The sequence below is a fragment of the Oncorhynchus tshawytscha genome, unplaced genomic scaffold (genome assembly GCF_018296145.1).
Source record: "Oncorhynchus tshawytscha isolate Ot180627B unplaced genomic scaffold, Otsh_v2.0 Un_contig_4409_pilon_pilon, whole genome shotgun sequence".
In the NCBI taxonomy this organism is placed as follows: Eukaryota; Metazoa; Chordata; class Actinopteri; order Salmoniformes; family Salmonidae; genus Oncorhynchus; species Oncorhynchus tshawytscha.
In genome coordinates this window covers 4,354-17,500 of record NW_024608600.1, presented here as the reverse complement: position 1 = coordinate 17,500, position 13,147 = coordinate 4,354, and the positions used below count along the sequence as shown (strand labels likewise).

At 47.0% G+C, this 13,147-nt stretch overlaps 1 protein-coding gene across 1 annotated transcript in view; it reads left to right on the top strand.

Annotated features, from left to right (window-relative positions):
• LOC121838833 (vacuolar protein sorting-associated protein 13C-like) overlaps window positions 1–10,505 on the top strand; it is a gene marked incomplete at its 5' end in the record, with an annotated part of 62,280 nt that extends 51,775 nt beyond the window's left edge. Inside the window, 5 exon segments of the mRNA XM_042313417.1 lie at window positions 4,457–4,502; window positions 6,339–6,462; window positions 8,857–9,205; window positions 9,377–9,673; window positions 9,732–10,505. Coding sequence (XP_042169351.1) covers window positions 4,457–4,502; window positions 6,339–6,462; window positions 8,857–8,989 — 303 coding nt within the window.
• Between the last annotated feature and the right edge of the window lie 2,642 nt (window positions 10,506–13,147).

The window sequence follows — 13,147 nt, the reverse complement described above, 5'->3', positions numbered from 1 at the left end:
ACCACTGTGGTGCTCTGATCGTTAATAACAGACGTTCTTTAAGGTAGTGCTCTGATCGTTAATAACAGACAGTCTTTAAGGTAGTGCTCTGATCATTAATAACAGACAGTCTTAAATAACAGACAGTCTTTAAGGTAGTGCTCTGATCATTAATAACAGACAGTCTTTAAGGTAGTGCTCTGATCGTTAATAACAGACAGTCTTTAAGGTAGTGCTCTGATCATTAATAACAGACAGTCTTAAATAACAGACAGTCTTTAAGGTAGTGCTCTGATCATTAATAACAGACAGTCTTTAAGGTAGTGCTCTGATCGTTAATAACAGACAGTCTTTAAGGTAGTGCTCTGATCATTAATAACAGACAGTCTTTAAGTTAGTTCTCTGATCATTAATAACAGATAGTCTTTAAGGTACCACTGTAGTTCTCTGATCATTAATAACAGACATTCTTAAATAACAGACAGTCTTTAAGTTAGTTCTCTGATCATTTAATAACAGACAGTATTTAAGGTAGTTCTCTGATCATTAATAACAGACAGTCTTAAATAACAGACAGTCTTTAAGTTAGTTCTCTGATCATTAATAACAGACAGTCTTTAAGTTAGTTCTCTGATCATTAATAACAGACAGTCTTTAAGTTAGTTCTCTGATCATTAATAACAGATAGTCTTTAAGGTACCACTGTAGTTCTCTGATCATTAATAACAGACATTCTTAAATAACAGACAGTCTTTAAGGTAGTTCTCTGATCATTAATAACAGACAGTCTTAAATAACAGACAGTCTTTAAGGTAGTTCTCTGATCATTAATAACAGACACTTTATCCAGAGACCCTTAGTGAACCACTCAATTCCGATAAAAGTAATTCACATAGAAAATATACGAGGGGAATTGGGATTTCAGTTTACTTCCTAAAACTGTCTGAATTAACTTGGACTTGACCACAACCCTGCGGGGAACACATGTTTGTTTGTATGTCGCCCATGTGGGGGAAAACACACCCTAAACTGTGGGGTTGAAAGCACATGTTCCGATATTGTCCTTGGTGATGAGTCAGGGGACTTTAAGGCCCTGTGTTGAATATTAAACCGATGATTCAACAACACCTTACATGAGTAGCATCCCAAATGGCCCCCCTATTCCCTATGTAGTGCACTACTTTTGACCAAGGGCTATATAGGAACTAGGGTGCCATTTTGGGAAGCATCCGTGTGGTTGCCTACAGCACGACCTTGACATTGTAGTACTAAAAGGTAATTATACTGCATGATGTGCATTTTAATGTAATATCCTTTTTGCAGGAGTGGGCTTTAAATCAATAGATTTAACATTACAGATAGACTATAGGGGGAAACTGCTCATGTAAAGCCACCTCTATTGATACAGGACCTAAAGTAGGGTCGTCTACAGTAGGGTCGTCTACCTCTATTGATTCAGGACCTAAAGTAGGGTTGTCTACAGTAGGGTCGTCTCCCTCTATTGATACAGGACCTAAAGTAGGGTTGTCTACCTCTATTGATACAGGACCTAAAGTAGGGTCATCTACCTCTATTGATACAGGACCTAAAGTAGGGTCGTCTACCTCTATTGATACAGGACCTACAGTAGGGTCGTCTACCTCTATTGATTCAGGACCTAAAGTAGGGTCGTCTACAGTAGGGTCGTCTACCTCTATTGATACAGGACCTAAAGTAGGGTTGTCTACCTCTATTGATACAGGACCTAAAGTAGGGTCGTCTACCTCTATTGATACAGGACCTAAAGTAGGGTCGTCTACCTCTATTGATACAGGACCTAAAGTAGGGTCGTCTACAGTAGGGTCGTCTACCTCTATTGATACAGAACCTAAAGTAGGGTCGTCTACCTCTATTGATACAGGACCTAAAGTAGGGTCAGTAGGGTCGTCTACCTCTATTGATACAGGACCTAAAGTAGGGTCGTCTACCTCTATTGATTCAGGACCTAAAGTAGGGTCGTCTACAGTAGGGTCGTCTACCTCTATTGATTCAGGACCTAAAGTAGGGTCGTCTACCTCTATTGATACAGGACCTAAAGTAGGGTCGTCTACCTCTATTGATACAGGACCTAAAGTAGGGTTGTCTACCTCTATTGATTCAGGACCTAAAGTAGGGTTGTCTACCTCTATTGATACAGGACCTAAAGTAGGGTCGTCTACAGTAGGGTCATCTACCTCTATTGATTCAGGACCTAAAGTAGGGTTGTCTACCTCTATTGATTCAGGACCTAAAGTAGGGTCGTCTACAGTAGGGTCGTCTACCTCTATTGATTCAGGACCTAAAGTAGGGTCGTCTAACTCTTTTGATTCAGGCCTCAAGTATGTTTGTCTACCTCTATTGATTCAGGACCTAAAGTAGGGTTGTCTACCTCTATTGATACAGGACCTAAAGTAGGGTCGTCTACCTCTATTGATTCAGGACCTAAAGTAGGGTCGTCTACCTCTATTGATACAGGACCTAAAGTAGGGTCGTCTACCTCTATTGATTCAGGACCTAAAGTAGGGTCGTCTACCTCTATTGATTCAGGACCTAAAGTAGGGTCGTCTACCTCTATTGATTCAGGACCTAAAGTAGGGTTGTCTACCTCCTATTGATACAGGACCTAAAGTAGGGTCGTCTACCTCTATTGATGCAGGACCTAAAGTAGGGTCGTCTACCTCTATTGATTCAGGACCTAAAGTAGGGTTGTCTACCTCTATTGATACAGGACCTAAAGTAGGGTCGTCTACCTCTATTGATACAGGACCTAAAGTAGGGTCGTCTACCTCTATTGATTCAGGACCTAAAGTAGGGTCGTCTACCTCTATTGATACAGGACCTAAAGTAGGGTCGTCTACAGTAGGGTCATCTACCTCTATTGATTCAGGACCTAAAGTAGGGTTGTCTACCTCTATTGATTCAGGACCTAAAGTAGGGTCGTCTACAGTAGGGTCGTCTACCTCTATTGATTCAGGACCTAAAGTAGGGTCGTCTAACTCTTTGATTCAGGCCTCAAGTATGTTTGTCTACCTCTATTGATTCAGGACCTAAAGTAGGGTTGTCTACCTCTATTGATACAGGACCTAAAGTAGGGTCGTCTACCTCTATTGATTCAGGACCTAAAGTAGGGTCGTCTACCTCTATTGATACAGGACCTAAAGTAGGGTCGTCTACCTCTATTGATTCAGGACCTAAAGTAGGGTCGTCTACCTCTATTGATTCAGGACCTAAAGTAGGGTCGTCTACCTCTATTGATTCAGGACCTAAAGTAGGGTTGTCTACCTCCTATTGATACAGGACCTAAAGTAGGGTCGTCTACCTCTATTGATACAGGACCTAAAGTAGGGTCGTCTACCTCTATTGATTCAGGACCTAAAGTAGGGTTGTCTACCTCTATTGATACAGGACCTAAAGTAGGGTCGTCTACCTCTATTGATTCAGGACCTAAAGTAGGGTCGTCTACCTCTATTGATTCAGGACCTAAAGTAGGGTCGTCTACCTCCTATTGATACAGGACCTAAAGTAGGGTCGTCTACCTCTATTGATACAGGACCTAAAGTAGGGTCGTCTACCTCTATTGATTCAGGACCTAAAGTAGGGTCGTCTACCTCTATTGATACAGGACCTAAAGTAGGGTCGTCTACCTCTATTGATTCAGGACCTAAAGTAGGGTCGTCTACCTCTATTGATACAGGACCTAAAGTAGGGTCGCCTACCTCCTATTGATACAGGACCTAAAGTAGGGTTGTCTACCTCTATTGATTCAGGACCTAAAGTAGGGTCGTCTACCTCCTATTGATTCAGGACCTAAAGTAGGGTTGTCTACCTCTATTGATTCAGGACCTAAAGTAGGGTCGTCTACCTCCTATTGATACAGGACCTACAGTAGGGTCGTCTACCTCTATTGATTCAGGACCTAAAGTAGGGTCGTCTACCTCTATTGATACAGGACCTAAAGTAGGGTCGCCTACCTCCTATTGATACAGGACCTAAAGTAGGGTCGTCTACCTCTATTGATTCAGGACCTAAAGTAGGGTCGTCTACCTCCTATTGATTCAGGACCTAAAGTAGGGTTGTCTACCTCTATTGATTCAGGACCTAAAGTAGGGTCGTCTACCTCCTATTGATACAGGACCTACAGTAGGGTCGTCTACCTCTATTGATTCAGGACCTACAGTAGGGTCGTCTACAGTAGGGTCGTCTACCTCTATTGATACAGGACCTAAAGTAGGGTCGTTACTTGTCTTGATAAGGCCAAGCTTTTCAAAACACAACAACAAATTAACCCTCTTCATTCAGGACAATGTAATGTTAAATGTAATTTCCCCCCCGGACAGAGTGGTTTTCAAGAGGTTGTTATTTCCTGTTAGTCTTGAATAGACCTTGTGTGTTGGATACAATGGAGCCCTGACGGTCCTCTGTCTCTCTGTGTCTCTCTCTCCTCTCTCTCTCTCTGTAGGGGGTCGTTGGTGGGGTAACAGGCATCGTCACCAAACCTGTGGAAGGTATGTTTCATTCACAACGCTCTGACCTGTTGATGAACTCTTCTTCTTCTCTCATCACTCATAAATGTTCAATACATATTTCCTTTCCAATTTTGTGTGGAAACAGAAGTTTCTCTCGACCCTTCAAAGATTTGGAGAATATATAGAATGTACACTGAGTGGACAAAACATTATGAACACCTGCTCTTTCCATGACACATACTGACCAGGTGAATCCAGGTGAAAGATATGAGCCCTTATTGATGTCACCTGTTTGTTAAATCCACTTCAATCAGTGTAGATGAAGGGGAGGAGTCAGATTAAAGAGACATGACATTTTTATGTGTCATTCAGAGGGTGAATGGGCAAGAACAGGGTATGGTAGTCGGTGCCAGGTGCACCTGTTTGTGTCAAGAACTGCAACGCTGCTGGGTTTTTCACGCTCAACAGTTTCTCATGTGTGTATCAAGAACTATCCACCACCCAAAGGACATCCAGCCATCTTGACACAACTGTGAGAAGCATTGGAGTCAACATGGACCAGCATCCCTGTGGAACGCTTTCAACACCTTGTAGATCTGATTTAATTTTTTTTTGCAATTGTATGCTCCTCAGACCAACAAATATTTTAATATCATCCACATAAGAGTCACCAGCAAAATATTTAGTATGGTTTCTTCTACATTATTTTAGGCCCAGCTTTTGGAACTTTATCTTTCCTGTATATAGCCACTATATTGTGATCACTGCATCCAATGGGTACGGAAAACAAAGTTCTACGGTATTAGTAAACATGTGATCGATACATGTGGATGATCTTGTTCCTGTCGTGTTCGTAAACACCCTGGTAGGTTGATTAATAACCTGAACCAGATTACAGACACTGGTTACAGTGAGAAGCTTCCTGTTGAGCGGACAGCTTGATGAAAACCAGTCCATATTCAGGTCCCCAAAAAGTAGACCTCTCTGTTTACATCACGTACACCATCAAGCATTTCACACATTATATTAAGATACTGACGGTTAGCACTTGGTGGCCTATAGCAACACCCCACTTGATGGCCTATAGCAACACCCCACTTGGTGGCCTATAGCAACACCCCACTTGGTGGCCTATAGCAACACCCCACTTGGTGGCCTATAGCAACACCCCACTTGGTGGCCTATAGCAACACCCCACTTGGTGGCCTATAGCAACACCCCACTTGGTGGCCTATAGCAACACCCCACTTGGTGGCCTATATCAACACCCCACTTGGTGGCCTATAGCAACACCCCACTTGGTGGCCTATAGCAACACCCCACTTGGTGGCCTATAGCAACACCCCACTTGGTGGCCTATAGCAACACCCCACTTGGTGGCCTATAGCAACACCCCACTTGGTGGCCTATAGCAACACCCCACTTGATGGCCTATAGCAACACCCCACTTGGTGGCCTATAGCAACACTCCACTTGGTGGCCTATAGCAACACCCCACTTGGTGGCCTATAGCAACACCCCACTTGGTGGCCTATAGCAACACCCCACTTGGTGGCCTATAGCAACACCCCACTTGGTGGCCTATAGCAACACCCCACTTGGTGGCCTATAGCAACACCCCACTTGGTGGCCTATAGCAACACCCCACTTGGTGGCCTATAGCAACACCCCACTTCAATAACACTTGACATAAGATCTTCTCTAAGCATTACGGGGGGGGTTGCAAAGGAAGGTGTTCTTAATGTTTTGTACACTCAGCGTATGTTGAACATGTCATTACTATATTTCCTGTGTAGTTGGTTTTGTGTGTTAAACTTTTCTAAACCTGAGGTCTAACTCTTGATTGATTCTCTGTCTCTCTATCGCCCCCCTCAGGGGCCAAGAAGGAGGGAGCGGCGGGGTTCTTCAAGGGCATAGGGAAGGGTCTGGTGGGGGTGGTGGCCAGGCCGACAGGGGGCATCGTAGACATGGCCTCCAGCACCTTCCAAGGCATACAGAGGTTAGTAGAGACATACAGGACACTACGGAGGTTAGTAGAGACAAATACAGGACACTACGAGAGGTTAGTAGAGACAAATACAGGACACTACGGGGTTAGGTTAGTAGAGACAAATACAGAACACTACAGGGGTTAGTAGAGAAACACAGGACACTACAGGGGTTACTAGAGACGGACACTACAGAGGTTAGTAGAGACACAGGACACTACAGAGGTTAGTAGAGACACAGGACACTACAGAGGTTAGTAGAGACACAGGACACTACAGAGGTTAGTAGAGTCACAGGACACTACAGGGGTTAGTAGAGACAGGACACTACAGAGGTTAGTAGAGACACAGGACACTTTAGTAGAGACACAGGACACTACAGAGGTTAGTAGAGACACAGGACACTACAGAGGTTAGTAGAGACACAGGACACTACAGAGGTTAGTAGAGACACAGGACACTACAGGGGTTAGTAGAGAAACACAGGACACTACAGGGGTTAGTAGAGACACAGGACACTACAGGGGTTAGTAGAGACAACACAGGACACTACAGAGGTTAGTAGAGACACAGGACACTACAGAGGTTAGTAGAGACACAGGACACTACAGAGGTTAGTAGAGACACAGGACACTACAGGGGTTAGTAGAGACACAGGACACTACAGGGTTAGTAGAGACACATCTCTACAGAGGGTTAGTAGAGACACAGGACACTACAGAGGTTACAGAGGTTAGAGACACAGGACACTACAGAGGTTAGTAGAGACACAGGACACTACAGAGGTTAGTAGAGACACAGGACACTACAGGGGTTAGTAGAGACACAGGACACTACAGAGGTTAGTAGAGACACAGGACACTACAGAGGTTAGTAGAGACACAGGACACTACAGGGGTTAGTAGAGACACAGGACACTACAGGGGTTAGTAGAGACACAGGACACTACAGGTTAGTAGAGAGACACAGGACACTACAGAGGTTAGTAGAGACACAGGACACTACAGGGGTTAGTAGAGACATAGAAGGTTAGTACAGGACACTACAGGTTAGTAGAGAAACACAGGACTCTACAGAGGTTAGTAGAGACACAGGACACTACAGGGGTTAGTAGAGACAAATACAGGACACTACAGAGGTTAGTAGAGAAACACAGGACACTACAGAGTTTAGTAGAGACAAATACGGGACACCAGGTCTAGTAGAGACTGTGACTACATAGTGTTAGTTGAGAAACAGGACACTACAGGTCTGTGATAGACAGGACACTACAGAGGTTTGTAGAGACACAGGGGCACTACAGAGGTTAGTAGATAGACTGTACACTACAGGGGGTTTGGAGAGACACAGGACACTACAGGTCTGTGATACACAGGACACTACAGAGGTTTGTAGAGAGACACAGGACACTACAGGGGTTGATAGACTGACACAGACACTCGAAGTTAGGGAATGGGTTAGTAGAGACACAGCATACAGAGGCATGTAAGCTGGGTTAGTAGAGACATTGCACACTACAGGGTCTAGTAGAGACACAAACGGCACTACAGACTTAGGAGACACAGCCAAGTAGACCATTCACACTACAGGTTAGTAGAGACAAATACATAACACTACAGAGGTTAGTATCTCCCTCTAGCTGTCTCATAACCTCCTTCCTCCTCCTCTCACCTGTTGTCAGGTACCTAATGTTCAGAGGTTACATTCCTAATTTAGTGGTTCTTAGATGCCAAAACACAGCCCCCCACCATCACATAGTATTGATGTCCATTCACTACACCTCATTCATTATCCTTCACAAAGCATATGAATCACCTATCAATTCCTGAGGTTAAGAGACACAGATGAAATTAGTAGAGACCATGGACTTTCACACTAGAGATAACAGAAAGGTGAGATACTGGAACACACACACACACACACACATACGCGCACTACAGAGGTGTGCACGCATACATACTCATGCACCGTTTGAGACCACTTGGGCTGAATGGGTTTTTACGTTAGTGATTTCTTTAGAGAAGCAGGATTCTGCTGATTTGTTTTTGTTGTAATGTTGTCCTACTCTGCTGCTGTGTCTGGCTCATTGGGAAGACATTACAGAGCAGTTTTGTTATGAGTTTGGGTCCGAAAGCAAACTACATCTTGTTCCTGATTCATGAAACCCTTCTGGACAGTGCGTTCTGATTGGCTCTGTGAGATAGGACGGTGCGTTCTGATTGGCTCTGTGAGATATAATGGTGTGTTCTGATTGGCTCTGTGAGATATGACGGTGCTTTCTGATTGGCTCTGTGAGATATGACGGTGCGTTCTGATTGGCTCTCTGAGATATGACGGTGCATTTTGATCAGGCTGTGAGATCTGTGACGGTGCGTTGCGATCTGACGGCGCGTTGTGATTGGCAGGGTGGCAGAGTCGACAGAGGAAGTGACCAAGCTGAGGCCGGTCAGACTGATCCGAGAGGACGGAATCATCCGCCCTTACGACCAGGAGGACGCCAAGGGATACGACCTTTTCCAGGTTAGCAACCCACCTTAGGACACTAAAACACCCATGGCTGGAGGTAGACTTGTCCAGGTTAGCAACCCACCTTAGAAGGACACTAAAACACCCATGGCTGGAGGTAGACTTGTCCAGGTTAGCAACCCACCTTAGAAGGACACTAAAACACCCATGGCTGGAGGTAGACTTGTCCAGGTTAGCAACCCACCTTAGGACACTAAAACACCCATGGCTGGAGGTAGACTTGTCCAGGTTAGTAACCCACCTAGGACACTAACACACCCATGGCTGGAGGTAGACTTGTCCAGGTTAGTAACCCACCTTAGGACACTAACACACCCATGGCTGGAGGTAGACTTGTCCAGGTTAGTAACCCACCTTAGGACACTAAAACACCCATGGCTGGGAGGTAGACTTGTCCAGGTTAGCAACCCACCTTAGAAGGACACTAAAACACCCATGGCTGGAGGTAGACTTGTCCAGGTTAGCAACCCACCTTAGGACACTAAAACACCCATGGCTGGAGGTAGACTTGTCCAGGTTAGCAACCCACCTTAGAAGGACACTAAAACACCCATGGCTGGAGGTAGACTTGTCCAGGTTAGCAACCCACCTTAGGACACGAAAACACCCATGGCTGCTGGAGGTAGACTTGTCCAGGTTAGCAACCCACCTTAGAAGGACACTAAAACACCCATGGCTGGAGGTAGACTTGTCCAGGTTAGCAACCCACCTTAGGGACACTAAAACACCCATGGCTGGAGGTAGACTTGTCCAGGTTAGCAACCCACCTTAGAAGGACACTAAAACACCCATGGCTGGAGGTAGACTTGTCCAGGTTAGCAACCCACCTTAGAAGGACACTAAAACACCCATGGCTGGAGGTAGACTTGTCCAGGTTAGCAACCCACCTTAGGACACTAAAACACCCATGGCTGGAGGTAGACTTGTCCAGGTTAGCAACCCACCTTAGGACACTAAAACACCCATGGCTGGAGGTAGACTTGTCCAGGTTAGCAACCCACCTTAGAAGGACACTAAAACACCCATGGCTGGAGGTAGACTTGTCCAGGTTAGCAACCCACCTTAGAAGGACACTAAAACACCCATGGCTGGAGGTAGACTTGTCCAGGTTAGCAACCCACCTTAGAAGGACACTAAAACACCCATGGCTGGAGGTAGACTTGTCCAGGTTAGCAACCCACCTTAGGACACTAAAACACCCATGGCTGGAGGTAGACTTGTCCAGGTTAGCAACCCACCTTAGGACACTAAAACACCCATGGCTGGAGGTAGACTTGTCCAGGTTAGCAACCCACCTTAGGACACTAAAACACCCATGGCTGGAGGTAGACTTGTCCAGGTTAGCAACCCACCTTAGGACACTAAAACACCCATGGCTGGAGGTAGACTTGTCCAGGTTAGTAACCCACCTTAGGACACTAAAACACCCATGGCTGGAGGTAGACTTGTCCAGGTTAGCAACCCACCTTAGGACACTAAAACACCCATGGCTGGAGGTAGACTTGTCCAGGTTAGCAACCCACCTTAGAAGGACACTAAAACACCCATGGCTGGAGGTAGACTTGTCCAGGTCGTAGAAAAAGGGGACCATCAAACAACTAGTGCTTTTTCCTATTTCAGTTTCTGCACTTTTCTATTCTAAATTATATATTTTAATTTTTCCTTATACAGTGTATTATATGTCAATCTGAAAGTGTCGTCTTGAAACCAATGAGTTTAATCTTTTGTCTTTACAGAAATTAAACATTCTTTAAAAATCACAGCGCTTTCTCAAACTGGGAGACAAGTGTTGATGTCATCGCCGGCCCGGAATGATGTCATGGTTACCCAGAATGATGTCCTGGTTACCCAGAATGATGTCCTGGTTACCCAGAATGATGTCATGGTTACCCAGGCTGACGTGATCACTACTCAGTAGGTGATCAACACCCAGAATGTCACCACTGCTCAGCCAGTACAGCCAGTTCCTGCTACTGTACTGCCCAGCCCAACACACTGCTACTGTACTGCCCAGCCCAACACACTGCTACAGCCCAGCCCAACACACTGCTACTGTACTGCCCAGCCCAACACACTGCTACTGCCCAGCCCAGCCCAACACACTGCTACTGCCCAGCCCAGCCCAACACACTGCTACTGCCCAGCCCAACACACTGCTACTGCCCAGCCCAACACACTGCTACTGTACAGCAGCCCAACACACTGCTACTGCCCAGCCCAACACACTGCTACTGTACTGCCCAGCCCAACACACTGCTACTGTACTGCCAGCCCAACACACTGCTACTGCCCAGCCCAACACACTGCTACTGCCCAGCCCAACACACTGCTGTACTGCCCAGCCCAACACACTGCTACTGCTACTGCCCAGCCCAACACACTGCTACTGTACTGCCAGCCCAACACACTGCTACTGTAGCCCAGCCCAACACACTGCTACTGTACAGCCCAGCCCAACACACTGCTAGCCCAACCATTGCCTGCAGCCCAGCCCAACACACTGCTACTGCCCAGCCCAACACACTGCTACTGTACAGCCCAGCCCAACACACTGCTACTGCCTGCCCAGCCCAACACACTGCTACTGCCCAGCCCAGCCCAACACTGCTACTGTACAGCCCAGCCCAACACACTGCTACTGTACTGCCCAGCCCAACACACTGCTACTGTACAGCCCAGCCCAACACACTGCTACTGCCCAGCCCAGCCCAACACACTGCTACTGTACAGCCCAGCCCAACACACTGCTACTGCCCAGCCCAACACACTGCTACTGTACAGCCCAGCCCAACACACTGCTACTGCCCAGCCCAACACACTGCTACTGTACTGCCCAGCCCAACACACTGCTACTGCCCAGCCCAACACACTGCTACTGTACTGCCCAACACACTGCTACTGTACCCCAGCCCAACACACTGCTACTGTACTGCCCAGCCCAACACACTGCTACTGTACTGCCCAGCCCAACACACTGCTACTGTACAGCCCAACACACTGCTACTGTACAGCCCAGCCCAACACACTGCTACTGTACTGCCAGCCCAACACACTGCTACTGTACTGCCCAGCCCAACACACTGCTACTGTACTGCCCAGCCCAACACACTGCTACTGTACTGCCCAGCCCAACACACTGCTACTGCCCAGCCCAACACACTGCTGCTACTGCCCAGCCCAACACACTGCTACTGTACTGCCCAGCCCAACACACTGCTACTGTACTGCCCAGCCCAACACACTGCTACTGTACTGCCCAGCCCAACACACTGCTACTGTACTGCCCAGCCCAACACACTGCTGTACTGCCCAGCCCAACACACTGCTACTGTACTGCCCAACACACTGCTACTGTACAGCCCAGCCCAACACACTGCTACTGTACTGCCCAACACACTGCTACTGCCCAGCCCAACACACTGCTACTGTACTGCCCAGCCCAACACACTGCTACTGTACTGCCCAGCCCAACATACTGCTGCTGCTACTGTACTGCCCAGCCCAACACACTGCTACTGCCCAGCCCAACACACTGCTACTGTACCCAGCCCAACACACTGCTACTGCTACTGCCCAGCCCAACACACTGCTACTGTACTGCCCAGCCCAACACACTGCTACTGTACACTGCTACTGCCCAGCCCAACACACTGCTACTGTACTGCCCAGCCCAACACACTGCTACTGTACTGCCCAGCCCAACACACTGCTACTGTACTGCCCAGCCCAACACACTGCTACTGTACTGCCCAGCCCAACACACTGCTACTGTACTGCCCAGCCCAACACACTGCTACTGCCCAGCCCAACACACTGCTACTGCCCAGCCCAACACTGCTACTGCCCAGCCCAACACACTGCTACTGCCCAGCCCAAACACTCAAAACACACTGCTACTGTACTGCCCAACACACTGCTACTGTACTGCCCAACACACTGCTGCTGTACTTTTTCCAACACACTGCTACTTCCCAGCCCAACACACTGCTACTGTACTGCCCAGCCCAACACACTGCTACTGAACTGCCCAGCCCAACACAGGTTGCTACTGTTTTGCCCAGCCCAACACACATTTGCACTGTTAGAAAATGCCATGCATTAGTGTTTACAGTCCTGTTTACTCCAGAATCAAGTCACTGCTGTTTTATGGAGAAGAAATCAAATAGGAAT